General features: G+C 49.3%; 1 protein-coding gene across 1 annotated transcript in view; it reads left to right on the top strand.

The window, feature by feature from the left end:
- EXOC5 (exocyst complex component 5) overlaps positions 1-20,000 on the top strand; it is a 91,589-nt gene extending 71,589 nt beyond the window's left edge. The window contains exon 19 of the mRNA XM_064149645.1: positions 19,388-20,000. Within this exon, the coding sequence (XP_064005715.1) occupies positions 19,388-19,477 (90 nt within the window). The 3' untranslated portion in view covers positions 19,478-20,000. The remainder of the gene's footprint in view (positions 1-19,387) is intronic.
- The last annotated feature ends 1,091 nt before the right edge of the window (positions 20,001-21,091 follow it).

Below are 21,091 nucleotides of genomic sequence, written 5' to 3'. Positions count from 1 at the left end.
CTCAAGTTGTGACAGGGGAGGTCTAGGATAGATGTCAGGAGGAAGTTGTTGACAGGCAGACTGGTTGGCATTGGAATGGGGTGCCCAGGATGGTGCTGCAGTTGCTGTTCCTAGAGGTGTTGAAGCCAAGCCTGGCTGAGGCACTTAGTGCCATGGTCTGGTTGACTGGACAGGGCTGGGTGCTAGGTTGGCCTGGATGCTCTTGGAGGTCTCTTCCAACCTACTTGATTCTATGATTCTAGGAACATGCTGATGAGACCAACTGAGGCCTTGAAACATGAACTTTAAACTACTTAAGTCACTTGAAAGTCACTTGAAGTCATTTGAAAGTCAACTAATTGATAAGCCCTGCCTCTAAACAAACTCTCCCAGTTAGTCTGCAGCAGTTCATTGGGATTGGTGGTTTTGTTTGGTGGTTTTGTTTTGTTTTGTTTTGTTCTGTTATTTTCTTGTTGTTGTTGTTGTTTTTTTTCCCCTGTGCTGTCATTTCTGTCCTGTTAATTTGAGCAGAAACTGTAATTAGATGTAAGTGGTCTTGTTCCCACAGAAATGAATGGCAGCATCTGGAGAGAGACAACCGTTCCAAATGCTTTTGGCTCCCAGCTCTCTACAAGTTAGCAGTATGGAGCAAGGGCCTGCATCCAGACTTCTGTCTGCCTAATTTTATATCTATGGAAGCACAACACTAAATCCAATATTCAAATGCTGGACCGTGATGGGTGCAGGATAGAGCACATTCCAGGCTTTTATCTTGCCTGCTGCTCATGGGGAGGCCAGTCCTCACTGCATCTCCAAGATGAGGTTGCATATATGTCTCTGCATGACCAGGACTAGGAAAAGGAGAACTGCTGGGACAAAAGATGGTTGAGGTTTTATTGGGAAGGGGTTTTTTTTGCCTTCCTTTTTCCATTTAATTATCCAGCTTGACAGTATCTGGGCTCTGCTTCCCCAGACAGGAGCACAGCTCTGTTTGTAAACAGTAATTGAGTTAAAAGATGTTTTGTGTCAGAGCTGAGCTCGTTTCTTTATTTGCTTTCTGGGTAGAAGAGCTGCTCCTGTGCGGAGGTGCAGCTGCTGCCACCGCAAGTGTCTGCCTTGGAGCAATGGGTCCCCACAAGGTCACACAGCTCCTTATCACCACCAAAATACATCTTCAATGAGCATTAATCGTAATCAGCACCAGGGTGTTGCATTTTTATCTAACTTTCTGTCCCCTAAAGGAGAATCAGACTTGAAGCTGATAGTGCTATTTGGGAGTAAATATTTCCATTCAGCCTTCCTGGTTAATTGAAATGAGATGAATTTCTTTCCTCTCTGCAGCTTTTTACACTTCTCTTCCTTTAGTTTTTGGTAATTTTTTTAATGATCAGAAGTAATTTGCAATCTTTCAGAGGCATTTTCATCTCCAGCCAACCACAGCATAGGTGGGCAGAGGCCAATGGGATGAGACTGAACAAGGACAAGGGCAGGGTTCTGCACTTTGGCCACAACAACCCCAAGCAGCACTGCAGTCTGGGGACTGAGTGGCTGAGAGCAGCCAGGAGGAAAGGGACCTGGGGGTACTGGTAGATAGTAGCCTGAAGATGAGGCAGCAGTGTGCCCAGGTGGGCAGAAGAGCCAAGGGCATCCTGGGCTGTATCCAGAACAGTGTGGCCAGTAGGACAAGGGAGGTTCTTCTGCCCCTGTACTCAGCACTGCTCAGGCCACCCCTTGAGTGCTGTGTCCAGTTCTGGGCTCCTCAGTTCAAGAGAGATGTTGAGGTGCTGGAAGGTGTCCAGAGAAGGGTGACAAAGCTGGTGAGGGTCCTGGAACACAAAGCCTATGAGGAGAGGCTGAGGCAGCTGGGGTTGTTTAGCCTAGAGAATAGGAGGCTCAGGGGTGACCTCATTGCTGTCTACAACTACCTGAAGGGGCATTGTAGCCAGGTGGGGTTGGGCTCTTCTCCCAGACAACCACCAATAGAACACAGGGACACAGTCTCAAGATGTGCCAGGGCAGGTCTAGGCTGGATGTTAGGAGGAAGTTCTTGCCAGAGAGAGTGATTGGCATTGGAATGGGCTGCCCAGGGAGGTGGTGGAGGCACCGTGCCTGGAGGTGTTCAAGAAAAGACTGGATGAGGCACTTAGTGCCATGGTCTGGTTGATTGGTTAGGGCTGGGTGCTAGGTTGGACTGGATGATGTTGGAGGTCTCTTCCAACCTGGTTGATTCTATGATTCTATGACAACATGCAGCTGAATTTGAGGTTGTATTATCTGGCACTGCAACATCACTCGCTCAGTAGAAACCACGCAATGGTTTGGGTTAGAAAGGACCTTTCCAAGTCATTTCATTCCAGTCCCCCTGCAAGGGGCAGGGATGCTTCTTTATGTGCATACATCCTGCATTGCATGTGCTTCTATGGAGGTGTTGTGTATGTCTGTGCATTGTGAATGCATTCCAGGATCTGAAAGAGGCCTCCAAAAAAGCTGGGGAGGGACTTTTTAGGCTGTCAGAGAGTGACAGGACTGGGGGGAATGGAGCAAAGATGGAGGTGGGGAGATTCAGATTGGAAGTGAGTGAGGATTTTGTTTTAGCATAAGAGTGGTGAGAGGCTGGACTGGGTTGCCCAGGGAGGTGGTTGAGGCCCCATGGCTGGAGGTGTTTAAGGCCAGGCTGGCTGAGGCTGTGGGCAGCCTGCTCTAGGGTAGAGTGTCCTTGGCCGTGGCAAAGGGGTTGGAACTGGCTGCTCCTTGTGGTCCCTCCCAACTCTGTCTGATTCCATGATTCTATGATTCTTGGACTGAATGATCTTGGAGGTCTCTTCCCACCTGTTTGATTCTATGATTCTTGGACTGGATGGAGGTGTCTTCCAACCTGGTTGATTCTATGATTCTATGTGTGACAGCTACATGTGCAGGACAAACACGATGGCACTTCAAATTGCCTTTTACTGAGTCTTCCTACCATGCAAAGCTAATTCTCCTCTTTTACCTTGCTAGCACTGATGACAGCATTGTCTTCCTTCTGCTTCGCTGCTGTTCTTCGGGATTGGATCCAGCTTCCTTAAAGCATGCAGGAGGAGGAGGAAGGAATTTAGACTAAAAAAGTTTAGCTCTGCCTGAAAGATTTCCAGGAATGGTCGCTGGGCCCAGTCCTGTTCAATACCTTTATTGATGATCTGGATGAGGGGGTTGAGTCTAGCATCAGTAAGTTTGCAGATGACACCAAGCTAGGAGCAGCTGTGGAGCTGTTGGAGGGTAGCAGAGCCCTGCAGAGGGACCTGGCCAGGCTGGATGGGTGGGCAGAGGCCAATGGGATGAGATTGAACAAGGCCAAGTGCAGCCAGGCAGAGAGAGAACTGTGGCTACTGGTAGACAGTAGGCTGAAGATGAGGCAACAGAATGCCCAGGTGGGCAGCAGAGCCAATGGCATCCTGGGCTGGCTCAGGAGCAGTGTGGGCTGCAGGACAAGGGAGGTTCTTCTGCCCCTGTGCTCAGCACTGCTCAGGCCACCCCTTGAGTGCTGTGTCCAGTTCTGGGCTCCTCAATTAGAGAGAGATGTTGAGGTGCTGGAAGGCATCAAGAGAAGGGCAGCAAGGCTGGGGAGGGGCCTGGAGCAGAGCCCTGTGAGGAGAGGCTGAAGGAGCTGGGGGTGTGCAGCCTGCAGCAGAGGAGGCTCAGGGCAGAGCTCATTGCTGTCTACAGCTCCCTGAAGGGAGGCTGTAGCCAGGTGAGGTTGTTCTCTGCTGCCAGAGAAGAAGCAACAGACTCAAGCTGTGCTGGAGGAAGTATAGGCTGGATGTTGTTAGGAAGTTGTTGTCAGAGAGAGTGATTGGCATTGGAATGGGCTGCCCAGGGAGGTGGTGGAGGCACCATCCCTGGTGGTGTTTAATAAAAGCCTGGCTGAGGCACTTAGTGCCATGCTCTGGTTGACTGGATAGGGCTGGGTGCTAGGTTGGACTGGTTGATCTTGGAGGTCTCTTCCAACCTGGTTGATTCTGTGGTTCTATGATTCTATGTGTGTCTAATGGGACTTGTGTATCTAAAGCCTTTTTAAAACTCTCAAATCTCTGACTTGTGCTGCAATGGAGGGATCAGTGATGGCCCAATAAATGAGGGCAATCGAGATTTACAGTTGAAGGGTTGTCTTCAACTTACTGTCGTGCACAAAAGAAAATGCAGTGCTTCTTCCTCCAAGCCAGGCTGCTTACCCTCAGAGCAGAATGCACATCTGAGCATTTACAAGTAAATCTGTTATTGAGTCTGGGGAATTAAATGAAATTATTCATCCTTTAAGAAATTTAGGAACATCAGACTCCTCTCTCCCTGATCATTTCAGTAATGCAGAGGCAAAGTAACTTCAGCCTTGTCAGATGGCTGAGCTTCAGTGACATCTTTCCTCTCTACATTTGACACTGTTGGCTGTGTACATAAAAATTGTGCACTCACAAGTGGATGTATTCTGTGGAGGGTAATTTGTATAGTTCCATTCAAAGAGTAATCTTTCTCTTGCAAAAGAGTTTTGCTCTGCAGACGCTGGAAGTCTTTGCTCACTGTTGGGAGTTGTCCTCCTTTCACTCAAAGATGGTTGCAGATGACACTAAGCTGGGGGCAGATGTGGCTGGGTTGGAGGGCAGAAGGACTCTGCAGCAGGACCTTGACCGCCTGCACAGATGGGCAGAGTCCAATGGGATGGGATTCAATAGCTCCAAGTGCAGGGTGCTGCACTTTGGCCACAACAACCCCATGCAGAGATACAGGCTGGGGTCGGAGTGGCTGAGAGCAGCCAGATAGAGAGGGATCTGGGGGTGCTGATTGATACCCACCTGAACATGAGCCAGCAGTGTGCCCAGGTGGCCAAGAGAGCCAGTGGCATCCTGGCCTGCATCAGGAATGGTGTGGTCAGCAGGAGCAGGGAGGTCATTCTGCCCCTGTACTCTGCACTGGTTAGACCACACCTTGAGTGCTGTGTTCAGTTCTGGGCCCCCCAGTTTAGGAGGGACATTGAGATGCTTGAGCGTGTCCAGAGAAGGGCAACGAGGCTGGGGAGAGGCCTTGAGCACAGCCCTACGAGGAGAGGCTGAGGGAGCTGGGATTGGTTAGCCTGGAGAAGAGGAGGCTCAGGGGTGACCTTATTGCTGTCTACAGCTACCTGAGAGGTGGTTGTGGCCAGGAGGAGGTTGCTCTCTTCTCTCAGGTGGCCAGCACCAGAACAAGAGGACACAGCCTCAGGCTGTGCCAGGGGAGATTTAGGGTGGAGGTGAGGAGAAAGTTCTTCCCTGAGAGAGTCATTGGACACTGGAATGGGCTGCCCGGGGAGGTGGTGGAGTCGCCGTCCCTGGAGCTGTTCAAGGCAGGATTGGACGTGGCACTTGGTGCCATGGTCTGGCCTTGAGCTCTGTGGTAAAGGGTTGGACTTGATGGTCTGTGAGGTCTCTTCCTACCCTGATGATACTGTGATACTGTGATGTGCTGGGGGCTCTCTGTTGGAAAAAATGATGGACCTCTGAATTGTCCATAAACCCTTATTCTTCACAGAATCTCAGAAGCTGTAGATGTGAATGTGACCAGGCAAGTGTAGGGGAGGCAGAATGCCAAGAGGTAAAAATATGTCCAGTCATTCTCAGCTTTGAACTGTACTCCATACACAGTCCTCATGGGTAGTAGCTAAGGTGCTGCTGATAACTGAAGAACATGAGAGACCTCCTGGGTCATAGAGTTAGGTCACCTCTTGACCCCATACAGTGATGAAGTGTGTTCATAAACAGTGGAAGGATCATTTTAATCCAAGTTGAGATTTGTTCTCTTGGATGGAGAGAGCGAGGGAACAAACTGTCCTGCCAGTTCATCAAGCCAGGCAGCCCCATAGCCTCTCTGATCTCACACTTTGAAACCTTCCTCTAATTTCCAGTCTAAATGAGATCCAAGTTCTCTTCTCTTCATGTGTCCTTTAGTTTCTCCCTCTAGGCATTAAACCTACAGATTTATTTACAGCAGCTCTATCTCCTCCCAGCCTCCTTTTGCTGAGGCTGAAGCGTTATTGTTTCCGTGCTCTCTTGCCCTGTGACAAAGCATGAGCCCCACTCCTCAAAGACCTATTTGATATCTGAAGCTGCTTTAACAAGAAGTCACTTAGCTCTTCTCTCCACCAGGCCTTGCATTATTCCCTGAACAAAGCCACTTTGGCGTGTGGAAAGTCAAGAACTCGGCTCAATGTCAGAGTGACATCCAGTGGAAGAGCTGCAGAGCATCCCTGTCGTGCACCCACCTCGAACACTCACTTGTCACTGCTCTGAGTTTATTTTATTCTTGCTCCACTGAGCAGGGCAGAAACTTGCCAAAGTCAACATGTGATGAATGAAATGGCTTTCCTTGTAAGACCTGTCAATACACTTCAGCCTCCTCACAATAAAAGGGTGACTCCTTTGACGTCTGGGACTTGCACCTGTCCTCCTCCTGAAAGCAATACGTTCTCGAGATGCTGAAATGCCACTCTCAGGCAATCAACAGAGCTAATCTATTGGGAACACTGAGGTCTCAGGGCCAGCTGTTCAGCTTTTCTTAGTATCATGGCTCCATTGATCTAAAGCAGCTCTGATGATACACACTGACTGCTCATGCCAGATAAAATCCCCTTTTTAAGTTATTTTATGCAAGGAGAAGAGTGATTAAGGCTGATCTGGGAACAGAACAAAATAGATTATCATAACTGAGAAAGGGGAGGTCCCTACAGTTGGGCCATTTAATGTTTAACCTTAAGTGGGAAGGGGTTAAGGGGAAGCAAAAGGTGATGTGGCTTTTTTTCTGCCTATATTAAGTAGGTGGTACAAAAAATTATCCTTTAACTTCCATTTTCATGTGCTGATAGAATCATCATAGAATCAAGCAGGTTGGAAGAGACCTCCAAGCTCATCCAGTCCAACCTAGCACCCAGCCCTATCCAGTCAAGTACACCATGGCACTAAGTGCCTTATCAAGTCTATTCTTCAACACCTCCAGGGACAGCAACTCCAGCACCTCCCTGGGCAGCCCATTCCAATGCCAATCACTCTCTCTGGGAAGAACTTCCTCCTAACATCCAGCCTAGACCTGCCCTGGCACAGCTTGAGACTGTGTCCCCTTGCTCTATTGCTGGTTGTCTGGGAGAAGAGACCAACCCCCACCTGGCTACAACCTCCCTCCATGCTTCCTACATGGGTTTTGTGTGTTTGTTTTCGTTTCTGGGAATTAATTCCTTTCTTCTACTTGCAGGGTATGGTCCTCAGGATACTTCATAGAATGACAGAAACAGGCAGGGTTGGAAGGGACCAAAAGGATCAGCCAGTTCCAAGCCCCCTGCCCATGGGGGCTGCACTTGCAGCCCAGAAAGCCAAGCAGAGCCTGGGCTGCAGCAGCAGAAGTGTGGCCAGCAGGGCCAGGGAGGGGATTCTCCCTCTCTGCTGTGCTCTGCTGAGACCCCACCTGGAGTCCTGCATCCAGTTCTGGAGCCCCTGGGACAAGAGGGCTGTGGAGATGCTGGAGTGTGTCCAGAGCAGGGCCAGGAGGATGCTGAGAGGCTGCAGCAGCTCTGCTGTGAGCACAGCCTGAAAGAGTTGGGGCTGAGCAGGCTGGAGCAGAGGAGGCTCCCAGGTGACCTTCTTGTGGCTTTCCAGGATCTGAAGGGGACCTCCAAAAAAGCTGGGGAGGGACTTTTGAGGCTGTGAGGGAGTGGCAGGAGTGGGGGGAATGGAGCAAAGCTGGAGGTGGGGAGATTGAGAGTGGAGGTGAGGAGGAAGTTGCTGAGCATGAGAGTGGTGAGAGGCTGGACTGGGTTGCCCAGGGAGGTGGTTGAGGCCCCATGGCTGGAGGTGTTTGAGGCCAGGCTGGCTGAGGCTGTGTGCAGCCTGCTCTAGGGTAGGGTGTCCCTGGGCATGGCAGGGGGGTTGGAACTGGCTGCTCCTTGTGCTCCCTTCCAACCCTGACTGATTCTATGATTCTATTCTAAGTTCTTCACCGTGAGAGTGATGAGAGAGCCTGGAATGGGTTGCCCAGGGAGGTGGTTGAGGCCCCATCCCTTGGAGGCATTTAAGGGCAGGCTGGATGAGGCTGTAGCTAGGCTGCTCTAGGGTAGGGTGTCCCTGGCCATAGCAGGGGGGGTTGGAAGTTCTCCAGCATGAGAGGCTGGACTGGATTGCCCAGGGAGGTGGTTGAGGCCCCATGGCTGGAGGTGTTTAAGGCCAGCCTGATATAGGATAGGGCATCCCTGGGCATGGCAGGGGGTGTTTGAACTAGATGCTCCCTGTGGTCCATTCCAACCCTGCCTGCCTCCATGACTCTAAGCACAAATCCTGTGGCCATGGCAGCACACTTTAGATCAGATTTCCTATTTGCATGCTTCATCCATAAACATAAACCACATTTCACGTCGCAAGTTAAGCAATGCACAATACTTAAACTCTTCTTACTTTTTATCCTTTGGTGATTGTAATTACAAGTAATTTTGTGAAGGATTTTCTATTTTTAAGAAATCACACTTTTGTACTCGATCCAGCTAACAGGATTTTCTTACATTACTTCATAAAGAGACCATCTTTAAACTTCTAATGTTATTTCTTATTCATTAGTACATATGCCTGTAGGGTACGTTCATAAATGGGTTAAAGTTACAAAGTTATGCTTATAAAAGCTCATGGTAATTTGGAGTATCAGGAGGATTTATTAATTTTTGAAATCTTAAAAGAGCAAAAGCTAAAATGAGATTGGATTAAGTATATTCTTGCATGCAGTTATTCTAAACACCCTTAAGGACCACAGACTAACTTACAGAGGACATTATGCAAATAGGAATATATCTCTAAGTGCCTCATAGGCTTGCTGATGTAATATTTTACATGGTGAGTTAAGTACATCAAGTAAAAGGTTTGACCTTGATCTACTGTAAAAGGTTCTTATCCCACAACACCCAATTGTTTTCGGTGCCATTGTGAAATTGTGATGGTTTGGGTGTCACCTGCCCCCCTACACTTGGGAAAATCACCCAGACTAGACTCAGCCCAGCTGGAAAGTGGAGAATGAAGCTTTATATTTACAGCTTAGCACATGATACAAGCAGGTATTTACAATATAGACAGCTTTAGACAGAAATAGACGAGGTAAAAACGTAATAGAGTGATAGAATCAACCAGGATGGAAGAGAGCTTCAAGCTCAGCCAGCCCAACCTAGCACCCAGCCCTGGCCAAGCAACCAGACCATGGCACTAAGTGCCTCATCCAGGCTTTGCTTCAACACCTCCAGGCACAGCAACTCCACCACCTCCCTGGGCAGCCCATTCCAATGCCAATCACTCTCTCTGACAACAACTTCCTCCTAACATTTCTCCTACCTAGAGAATCCTTGTGGTCCCTTCCAACCCTGACTGATTCTATGGTTCTATGACTATGAGGACAAAGAGAGTTCCTAGGCTTTATTTCTGGCATCTGTTCCCATTCTACACTTTAATTATTATTGTAATTTTTTTTTAATTGGAGGAAATATAGAAGATGGAAGACTACATTGCCCTAAAGTCAAACAGTGTTTTGGGGAAGGAAAACAAGTTACAGTTTGATCTCAGCTCAGAATTTCTGTACATAACAGGAGCAGTGTGGCCAGCAGGACAAGGGAGGTTCTTGTGCCCCTGTGCTCAGCACTGCTCAGGCCACACCTTGAGTGCTGTGTCCAGTTCTGGGCTCCTCAATTCAAGAGAGATGTTGAGGTGCTGGAAGGTGTTCAGAGAAGGGCAAGGAAACTGGTGAGAGACCTGGAGCAGAGCCCTGTGAGGAGAGGCTGAGGGAGCTGGGGGTGTGCAGCCTGCAGCAGAGGAGGCTCAGGGCAGAGCTCATTGCTGTCTGCAGCTACCTGAAGGGAGGCTGTAGCCAGGTGGGGTTGGGCTCTGCTGCCAGGCAAGCAGCAACAGAACAAGGGGACACAGTCTGGAATTGTGGCATGGAAGGTCTAGGCTGGATGTTGTTAGGAAGTTGTTGCCAGAGAGAGTGATTGGCATTGGAATGGGCTGCCCAGGGAGATGCTGGAGTCACTGTGCCTGGAGGTGTTGAAGCCAAGCCTGGCTGGGGCACTTAGTGCCATGGTCTGGTTGACTGGCTAGGGCTGGATGCTAGCTTGGGCTGGATGCTCTTGGAGGTCTCTTCCAACCTGCTTGATTCTATGATTCTATGATTTACTTTCCACTTTGATTATGCAGCAGTAAGCTTGACTATAGGGACTTAAATGTTATATTTTCCTCTATCTTCACTTCTTCTGCCTCCACTCCATTCCATATGTGTCTCTGTGTGTATTTATATACATACACATTCCATTGGGATAATAACATAGAGTAGGAAAAAAAATGGATAGCTAAATATTGTGTGTGTTATCTTTTCTCTGTGTGTATCTGAAGGGAAGATTGACTGATGTGGCACCTGCAGATTACTTTAGGGTAAATCCTTGTTTGTTCTGTTTAGCATTTTTGTGGTTATCACTGACTGAACTGGAGGGAAAGGCTCTGTAGATGGAAGGGGTAGGTGTGGATTCTTCATACAAATCAGATGGAAAAAAACACCAAGATATCAACCCCTTCTACAGTCTGTATCATATCAAACAATTCCTGTGGGGTTCAAGCAGTAAAGAGTATAATCCCTCTCAAGTCTTAGGAGGAACTTGTTGCCAGAGTGATTGGCATTGGAATGGGCTGCCCAGGGAGGTGGTGGAGTCTGTGTGGCTGGAGGTGTTGAAGCCAAGCCTGGCTGAGGCACTTAGTGCCATGGTCTGGTTGACAGGGCTGGGTACTAGGTTGGCCTGGACGCTCTTGGAGGTCTCTTCCAACCTGGTTGAGACTATGATTCCATGATTCTACACTCTGTATCACAATGTGTAGTGTCAGGGCATAGAGTAATGACTTTCAACTCCAAGAGCACAGATTTAGGTGAGATATAAAGAAAATATTTTTTACTGTGAGAGTGGTAAGATATAGGATTAGATTGCCCAGAAACACTGTGGATGCTCTTCCAATTGAAATAGTTCTACCATTCTCTGGTTAATATAATGTCATTTTTTCTTAGCTTTGCTTCTCCTTCAGGGAGTGACCCTGCCAGGCTGTATGGGTGGGCAGAGCCCAATGGGATGAGATTGAACAAGGCCAAGTGCAGGGTTCTGCACTGTGACTACAACAACCCCAAGCAGCACTACAGGCTGGGGATGGAGTGATTGAGAGCAGCCAGGCAGAGAGGGAGCTGGGGATGCTGGGACAGAGGAGCTGAAGATGAGGCAGCAGTGTGCCCAGGTGGGCAGCAGAGCCAATGGCATCCTGGGCTGGCTCAGGAGCAGTGTGGGCAGCAGGGCAAGGGAGGTCCTTGTGCCCCTGTGCTCAGCACTGCTCAGGACACCCCTTGAGTGCTGTGTCCAGTTCTAGGCTCCTGAATTGAAGAGAGATGTTGAGGTGCTGGAAGGTGTTTGGAGAAGGGCAGCAAGGCTGGGGAGTGGCCTGGAGCAGAGCCCTGTGAGGAGAGGCTGAGGGAGCTGGGGGTGTGCAGCCTGCAGCAGAGGAGGTTCTGGGCTGACCTCTTTGCTGTCTGTAACTCCCTGCAGGGAGGCTGTAGCCAGGTGGGGTTGGGCTCTGCTGCCAGGCAAGCAGCAAGAGAACAAGGGGACACAGTCTGGAGTTGTTGTCAGAGAGAGTGATTGGCATTGGAATGGGCTGCCCAGGGAGGTGGTGGAGTTGCTGTGCCTGGAGGTGTTGAAGCCAAGCCTGGATGAGGCACTTAGTGCCATGGTCTGGTTGCTTGGCCAGGGCTAGGTGCTAGGTTGGACTGGATGCTCTTGGAGGTCTCTTCCAACCTGCTTAGTACTACGATTCCATGATTCGTAAATCTCCTGCATATGCTGTTAAGAGCTTTCCTGGTGGATTCTACTACAACAAGCAATCTGTTGTGTGCAAGAGGACAGTAGTTGCCTCCCTCTTTGAAGAAGGGTATCATAGAATCATAGAATCAAGCAGATTGGAAGAGACCTCCAACATCACCCAGGCCAACCTAGCACCCAGCCCTATCCAGTCAACCAGACCATGGCACCAAGTGCCTCAGCCAGGCTTTTCTTGAACACCTCCAGGGACGGTGACTCCACCACCTCCCTGGGCAGCCCATTCCAATGCCAATCACTCTCTCTGACAACAACTTCCTCCTCACATCCAGCCTATACTTCCCCTGGCACATCTTGAGACTGTGTCCCCTTGTTCCATTGGTGGTAAATAAAACCCTGGTGGTTGCACAACAGCTCACCTTTGTCGTGGGCGAGCATCGCAAGCGCCGGAGCCCTGGGTGCAGGACGTCACCGGTTGGTTGAAGGAACTGGCAGGTGTAGGAGCTATAGGGAGGTGCAGCTGAAATTTCATTTCCTCCACAAGCATTCTCCACAAGCTGTGCAAACTTTTCTTTAGCTAAATAAATAGACTTAAAGACAAAGATTTCCCATTTTTCTTCCTGGAAATACTCATGGTAGCGACTGCCTGTGCCTGCGCTCCTGGAGCCTTCACAAACAGTCTGCACATTTGCATTTTCTCTAATGGTCTCAGCAGTAAACTTCCTTCCAAAAAGAGGGGGAAAAAAGGAAATCTTGTGCTCCCTGAATGCAGACAGAAATTACACATTCTGCCTCTGTCTCTCGTACATACAGATACACAATTTAGCACTTCACATCTTCAAAGCGCTGCTCAAAGAGGGACTAAATTGTGTTTGTAAACTCTCGCGTTGGGAGACAAGTTCAAATAGGGCTTAAGTCCCAAATGAAATGTTGATGGTCTCAGTCAAGCTCCTAGTGGACATTTGCCACAAAAGCACAGCATTGGTGGCTTGTATTGATAACAATTAGTACTATTACTCTGTGTTGCAGCATGGCCCTGATCAAAGAGGCATTGTACGATGCGCTGGGTGCAGGCGGAATAAAGGAGCGACCCTGCCTCAAAACGTGAAGGGAAGGGAAAGTAAACAGCAGTAAAGCAGCAGAAATTATCTGCTCTTATTTCTCTTTTGCAGAGGAGGGACTAGGGGGCTGCAGTCAGCAAATGCAGCTAAACTGATGATTGCTGCTCGGTGCATTACCCATTTTGCTAAACCCAAGGTAAAAATGACAACGGTCACGGGGGGAGTCTGTGTCAAAGCTAGGAGCAGAACCAAGCTCTCACCAGCCCATAGAAATTGTGTTAACTGGAAGGTTACCCTTCCTCTCCAAATGGAGTTTAATGAATATAACACACTTCAATAGGTGTATTCATAAGAAGTTGCCCATTATGGATGTAATGCATGAGTTTTTCTCTCTTGGAAATAGGTTACTCTTACTGGCCATTTCCTGGTCAGGTTTTGATGAGTTCCCTTTCAGGCACAGTTCCCATTGAAATAGGTTTGCCTGAATGAGGACTTAAGGAACAACTGAATAAAGACCTCTATAATTGCTCTATAATGATTAAATGGTTCCCATGAGCAAGGCAGTTCAGAAAGACGTGCTTTCACTTAGCAACATTCGTGCTGCCAGGATGAAATAGCCACATCGACTGCAGGCAGAATTTCATTCAGCATTGTTGCTGCTGTTATTGTGGCAAACTAGAGACTGGACAGCATCAGGCTGGGAGAGTGGTAGAGCCTGTACAGGCACACTCTACACGGCAGTCTACGTCCTGGGGCTCCTGATCTCCTCGCCCAGGTGCCGATGATGTGCCCATTTGGAGCAATTTCTTTGCTTGGCCTTGTTTTTTGCCCCACTTGTTCTGCTTTTTTAAATGATATTTGGGCACAGATGTTAGTGATGTGGGTTAAAGGCAATGCTTCTTCTGGAGGACTGGGCTGGAGGCAAGATGGAGACAAGCTTTACTCTGAGATGAGATGCAGACTATTGCTATGGGAATAACCAGCTCTTCTTCAGGTGCCATGTGGCTAGCCAGATGAACAGGAAGAAGGCAAAAAAAAGGCATTTTGTTTCTCCAGTCTCAGGGTGGTTTCCTGTTGTTTTGGTTTTTTGGTTCCACTTCCCTTTTCTTTCCTCCCTCTCCTTTCTTTCATCTCTCTGCTTTTTTTCCTCCCCCTCCTTTGTTTCCTCCACTTTCCTCCATCCCTTTTATTTCTCCCCCTTTCCTCCCCTTCCTTTCCTCCCCTTCCTTTCCTCCCCTTTCCTTCATCCGTTTTCTTTCCTCCCCTTTCTTTCCACCCCTTTCCTTCCTTCCCTTTTCCTCTCTCTCCTTTCTTCCCTCCTTTTTCCTCTCTCTCCTTTCCTCTCTCCTTTCTTTCCTCCCCTTTCTTTCTTCCCCTTTCTTTCCTCCCCTTTCCTTCCTCCCTTTTCTCTCCTCCCCCTTCTTCCCTCCTTCTCTTCCTCCCTTTCCTTCTGTTTTGTTGGGGTTTTTGGGGGGTGTGGGGGAAGCCTGGGGGGCTTTTGTTATTGTTGGGGTTTTGTTCATTTCTTTTTACTGTTGCTGAAAAGAAAGCAGAAGAAATTATATTGAACTCTTTAATCACAACAGAGGGGGAGCAGGATGACCTAGAGGCTTAATTAAAAGCGCACCTCAGAAGTGCCTCACTCTGTGGACCCAAATACATCCTAAGGCTCCTAGAAGCATTATGTCAAGCACTGGAATTGGCTGTCCAGGGAGTGATGGAGTCAACATCTCTGAAGGTGTTCAAAAAATGTGTAGACATGGCAGTTTTGGACATGATTTAGTGGGCATGGTGGTATTGGGATGCCAATTGGACTTGATGCTCCTAGCTGGGCACTAGGTTGGACTGGATGATGTTGGAGGTCTCTTCCAACCTGGTTGATTCTATGATTCTATCTTATGTGGTGGGAGGGGAAGGCAGGAGGTGGTGTGTGATGGACTGCTAAAAAGCAGCAAGAGGAGAGCACAGGAGCTAAGCAATCATCCTGGAGTTTCCGAGAGCATCTTCTTCTTGTGTGTGCATCTTTCCCAGATATTTAAGCCTGTTTATTGAAATGCTGGAAGTCTCCCCAGATGGTCTTGAAATGCATTAGTGTACTTTGGCACACACTCCAGAGGTCAATGTCACCAGGTGAATGCTGGCATCCTAGAGGTAGAGTCATAGAATCACCTAGTGGAAGGTGTCTGTGGCCATGGGCTGAAACTAAACAATCTTCAAGGATCTTTCTAATGTATCACAGTATCACAGTATCACCAAGGTTGGAAGAGACCTCACAGATCATCAAGTGCAACCCTTTACCACAGAGCTCAAGGCTAGACCATGGCACCAAGTGCCACGTCCAGTCCTGCCTTGAACAGCTCCAGGGACGGCGACTCCACCACCTCCCCGGGCAGCCCATTCCAGTGTCCAATGACTCTCTCAGGGAAGAACTTTCTCCTCACCTCCAGCCTAAATCTCCCCTGGCACAGCCTGAGGCTGTGTCCTCTCGTTCTGGTGCTGGCCATCTGAGAGAAGAGAGCAACCTCTTCCTGGCCACAACCTCCCCTCAGGTAGTTGTAGACAGCAATAAGGTCACCCCTGTAAATCATTCCAAGGTTCTATGATTCTATGTATGGTCTTTCAGGTCTGTCGAGAATCATAGAATCAAGCAGGTTGGAAGAGATCTCCAAGAGCATCCAGCCCAACCTAGCACCCAGCCCTGGCCAAGCAACCAGACCATGGCACTAAGTCCCCCAGCCAGGCTTGGCTTCAACACCTCCAGGCACAGCAACTCCACCACCTCCCTGGGCAGCCCATTCCAATGCCAATCACTCTCTCTGACAACAACTTCCTAACAACATCCAGCCTAGACCTCCCCTGCCACAACTCCAGACTCTGTCCCCTTCTTCTGTTGCTGCTTGCCTGGCAGAAGACACCAATCTCCACCTGGCTACAACCTCCTTCAGGTAGTTGTAGACAGCAATGAGCTCTGCCCTGAGCCTCCTCTTCTGCAGGCTGCACACCCCCAGCTCCCTCAGCCTCTCCTCACAGGGCTCTGCTCCAGGCCCCTCACCAGCTTTGTCACCCTGAATGATCTTGGAGGTCTCTTCCAACATGGTTGATTCTATGATTCTATAATTCTATGATTCTATGATCCAGTCCAAGCTAGCACCCAGCCCTGTCCAATCAACCAGACCATGACACTAAGTGCCCCAGCCAGGCTTGGCTTCAACACCTCCAGCCACAGAGACTCCACCACCTCCCTGGGCAGCCCATTCCAATGCCAATCACTCTCTCTGACAACAACTTCCTCCTGACTTCCTTCCTAGGCCTCCCCTGGCACAACCTGAGACTGTGTCTCCTCGTTCTGCTGAAATAGCAATGCTCAAAGTTGAACCATCTTTGGAGGTTTCCCTTGCAGCTGGCTGCCCAACAAGGGAGCTGAATATCTTACATGTGAGGAACTCACAAAAATAAGCTATGCCTTGTCAGCTGTAAAGAGAGAAGAGCATTTTGTTCCTCAGGGCCATATTCTAATCTCACAGTGTGCATTACCATATAGCTTAAAAAAGCAGATATTTCTAAGATGATATGTGGAGTTGTGTGCAAAGCTCTCAAAGAAACCTTCAGGAGTTTTTCATGCTCTCAATGACATGGGCCTCTGTAGAGGGGGTAAAAGAGAGAGGGTGGAAAAGCCGAAGAGAAGCGGAGCTGAATAAGCAGAAGTAGACTGTGCTAGAATTGGAGGTAGAAGCTTGTGAGCAGCCTTTCAGTTCTGAGAGGGATGTGGCCAGCAGATTGAAGGAGGTTCTCCTCCCCCTCTACTGTGCCCTGGTGAGACCTCATCTTGAGTGCTGCCTTCAGTTTTGGGCTGCCCAGTTGAAGAGGGACAGGGAACTGCTGGAGAGGGACCAGCGGAGGGCTCTGAGGATGATGAGGGGACAGGAGGGCACTGCCTGATGAAGAGAGGCTGAGGGACCTGGGGCTGCTTAGTCTGGAGAAGAGAAGACTGAGAGGGGATTTAATCAATGCTCATACACATCTGAGGGCTGGGGGTCAGGAGGGGAGGACAGGCTCTGCTCACTGCTCCCTGGAATAAGACAAGGAGCAATAGGTGTAAGTTGCAGCACAGGAGGTTCCAGCTCAACACAAGGGGGAACTTCTTTCCTGTAAGGGTCCCAGAGTACTTGAACAGGCTCCCCAGAGAGGTTGTGGAGTCTCCTTCTGTGGAGACTTTCAAGACCTGTCTGAATGTGTTTCTGTGTGACCTGAGCTAGATTGTGTGGTCCTGCTCTGGCAGGGGGGTTGGACTGGATGACCTCTGAGTCCCTTTCAACCCCTGACATCCTTTGATATCTGTGATGTATCTGCACCATTGCAGGCTGTCCACCTCATGGTAGTAAGATGTCACTGGAGCATAACACCAGAGAGTGTATTGAGTGCTACAGTGCTGCTGAGGCAGTAAGGGAAATCATTTCAGAGGCTGTGGGTTTCACTTGATTATTTGGTTTGGGTTGTGGTTTTGGTGGTGGTGGTAGTCTTAGCTTGCAACATGAACAGATTATTTGGGCCATTCAAGCCAGAACTAACCAATGTCAACAACAAACTGGTGTCTGACCTCAGTGGAACAGCTGCTAGCACTGCAAACCCACCATAACAGAAGGTGGTGGTGAGTGATGGCAGAAATATGGAATCAGAAGGAATCTCAGGAGGTTAATTCACCGATGAACAGGTGTCTCCTCTAGCCCTACAGGTTGAATGTCAAACTCTTCACATGTAAGAAGTCCCAACAGGCATAACCTCATTTCTTTGAGAGCTCCAGGAGTGAAACTTTGCAAGGGGGCAGGTATCAATGTCTCTCTACTGTGCCATGATGCAGGGTGGGGCTGGGCTAGGCAGGGTGGAGGTGCAGTGATGCTCGGCAGCCTGGTCTGCAGTCCTTGCTAACTTTTCTCCAGCAACCACCAAGTGGGACTGCTAAGCAGTCTTTGTGCTGGTACAAGTCTAGCTGGCAGCCCAGGGATGCTGTCTTCCAGGGGGGCTGCACTAGAGTTGGGTTAGAGCCAAATGGCTGCCCCTGGAAGCTGGAATATCTGCAGCTGACATCTAGGCTTGCAAGAGTTAATGGGGGTCCAGATTAGCTGAGGGTTCTTGTGCTTGTAGTGTAGCATTTCTTGTCTAGGAAGATTTTGGCTAAACTTTGCATGGGTCTAGATGAAGATGATTCTATGATTCTGTGATTCCATGATAGTAGATAGTAGCTGAAGATGAGCCAGCAGTGCCCAGGTGGGCAGCAGAGCCAATGGCATCCTGGGCTGTCTCAGGAGCAGTGTGGGCAGCAGGACAAGAGAGGTTCTTCTGCCCTTGTGCTCAGCACTGCTCAGGCCACCCCTGGAGTGCTGTGTCCAGTTCTGGGCTCCTCAATTCAAGAGAGATGTTGAGGTGCTGGAAGGCGTCCAGAGAAGGGTGACAAAGCTGGTGAGGGGCCTGGAGCAGAGCCCTGTGAGGAGAGGCTGAGGGAGCTGGGGGTGTGTAGCCTAGAGAAGAGGAGGCTCAGGGCAGAGCTCATTGCTGTCTACAACTACCTGCAGGGAGGCTGTAGCCAGGTGGGGGTTGGGCTCTTCTCCCAGGCAAGCAGCAACAGAAGAAGGGGACAGAGTGTTAAGTTGTGGCAGGGAGGTCTAGGCTGGATGTTGTTAGGAAGTTGTTGTCAGAGAGAGTGATTGGCATTGGAATGGGCTGCCCAGGGAGGTGGTGGAGTCTCTGTGCCTGGAGGTGTTGAAGCCAAGCCTGGCTGGGGCACTTAGTGCCATGGTCTGGTTGACTGGCTAGGGCTGGGTGCTAGGTTGGAGTGGCTGAGCTTGGAGGTCCCTTCCAACCTGGTTGATTCACTCATTCTATATGATGAGAGCCAACAGGACAGAGAAAGCTTAAGCCAGGCTGTAGCACCCTCATTTTTCTGAGCCTGGCTTTGTGCACCTGAGAGCTGTTTCATGCTGCATCTTGGCTTACAGGGCTGGTGTCTCAGATTCATGTTGGTTGGAAATGATCTTTTAGATCATCAGGCTCGACTATTACCTAAGTGCATTATCTAACTCTGTCTGAGATGTGAGTGGCCCAGTGAATGCTTCACAGGTTAGCATCTCAATTAAAGGGCTGCAGCAGCAGGATGCTCTCTCTGCTGAGTGTCAAAACATAATCAGTTTTTCCTTTGGATTTTGGCAATCATCCTTGTGTGGAACAGGTATCAAACACTGCTGCAGCACAGTGGTGGCATTTCCAGGTTTGGATCTGAAAAGAAAGTAAAGAAAGAGGGGAAAAAAAAAAAAACCCTTCCTTTCTGCCATGCATAGGAGCTGTAAGAGGTCTCTGGCATCCCAGTGGCATGCCAAAGGCCTCGAGATTTTAGGGTATTTCCTTTGCACGTTGTTCTTATCCCAAACATCAGTTCCCATGACCATGTATTGGGCCTTAGCCAGCTTCTTTGTCTTTCATCTAGGAGTTTGTCTTTTATGGGCATCAGGACAGCTGGGGGAGAAAAGACAATTCTGGCTGTGACAGGGAAGTGTCACAGTTTGGCAGGCACTGAAGTCACATCAGATCTCTGAGCCTCGCTCCTGGATTCCTCACACAACCTGGTGGTGAAAAGAAGACACGAGTTCGCCTTGTGCATCCTTGAAGAGACAGAACAGATGCTACTGATGACCCTCCGGGATCCATCTGAGAGGGAGAAGCAAAGCCAGCTTCATGACTCCATTTATCTCTGCCAGGCCTGTAAGATGAATTCAGCCATGCCAGTGTCAGAAATTGCTCTCAGGTCCAGGAATTGAAAATGGGCATTTGTCATTTCCTGTTGGGAATGGTAGGACTTTTAGTGCTGTACTGCTGCTTGATCTTGACATACTGGAACATAAGCCATGGGTTCAGAATGTGTAAAGGGGAAAAGTACTGAGTTAAGGAAATAGAGAGTCCAAATGATCTTAGAGGATGACTACAGCAGACAAAACAATGTAGAGCTTGGACCTGTGGTTTTCTTAACCTTTGCTTAGCTCTTTGCCAGGCAGAAAGGGACCTGGGGATACTGGTAGATAGTAGCTGAAGATGAGGCAGCAGTGTGCCCAGGTGGGCAGCAGAGCCAATGGCATCCTGGGCTGGCTCAGGAGCAGTGTGGGCAGCAGGACAAGGGAGGTTCTTCTGCCCCTGTACTCAGCACTGCTCAGGCCACCCCTTGAGTGCTGTGTCCAGTTGTGGGCTCCTCAATTCAAGAGAGATGTTGAGGTGCTGGAAGGTGTCCAGAGAAGGGCAGCAAGGCTGGGGAGGGGCCTGGAACACAAACCCTATGAGGAGAGGCTGAGGGAGCTGGGGGTGTGCAGCCTGCAGAAGAGGAGGCTCAGGGGTGACATCATTGCTCTCTACAACTACCTGAAGGGAGGCTGTAGCCAGGTGGGGTTGGGCTCTGCTGCCAGACAACCAGCAACAGCACGAGGGGACAGAGTCTCAAGTTGTGTCAGGGGAGGTCTAGGCTGGATGTTGTTAGGAAGTTGTTGTCAGAGAGAGTGATTGGCATTGGAATGGGCTGCCCAGGGAGGTGGTGGAGTCACCGTCCCTGGAGGTGTTCAAGAGAAGCCTGGCTGAGGCACTTAGTGCCATGGTCTGGTTGACTGTATAGGGCTGGGTGCTAGGCTGGAGGGGATGAGCTTGGAGGTCTCTTCCATCCTGGTTGATTCTATGATTCTAACGTACGAGGTCTGTCTTAATGAGATATGTACTGAGGTCTGTCTTAATGACCAATTAGGATTTGGCATGATCTTTTAGCTTGTATGTGAGGTATATAACCAAGTGATGAAAGTACAATAAAGAGAACTTAGCTTGCATCAAGCTGCTCCCCATCTCTTCAATCATGGCAATTTCCAGAGCTGCAACTTCTGCTTGCCCCAACAGAGTCATTCTTGTGCCATTTGAAGAAGCAGTGCAACATACCTCTAGGAAGGATGTACAGGCTGGAAGTTAGGGGGAAGTTCTTCACAGAGAGAGTGATTGGCATTGGAATGGGCTGCCCAGGGAGGTGGTGGAGTCACTGTCCCTGGAAGTGCTCAAGAAAAGCCTAGCTGGGGCACTTAGTGCCATGGTCTGGTTGATTGGATAGGAATGAGTGCTAGGCTGGACTAGATGAGCTTGGAGGTCTCTTCCAACGTGGTTGATT

This window comes from Pogoniulus pusillus, chromosome 1 (assembly GCF_015220805.1).
Source record: "Pogoniulus pusillus isolate bPogPus1 chromosome 1, bPogPus1.pri, whole genome shotgun sequence".
NCBI lineage: Eukaryota > Metazoa > Chordata > Aves > Piciformes > Lybiidae > Pogoniulus > Pogoniulus pusillus.
Note: the sequence above shows the minus strand (reverse complement) of the source record. Positions and strands in the feature narration are given on the sequence as shown.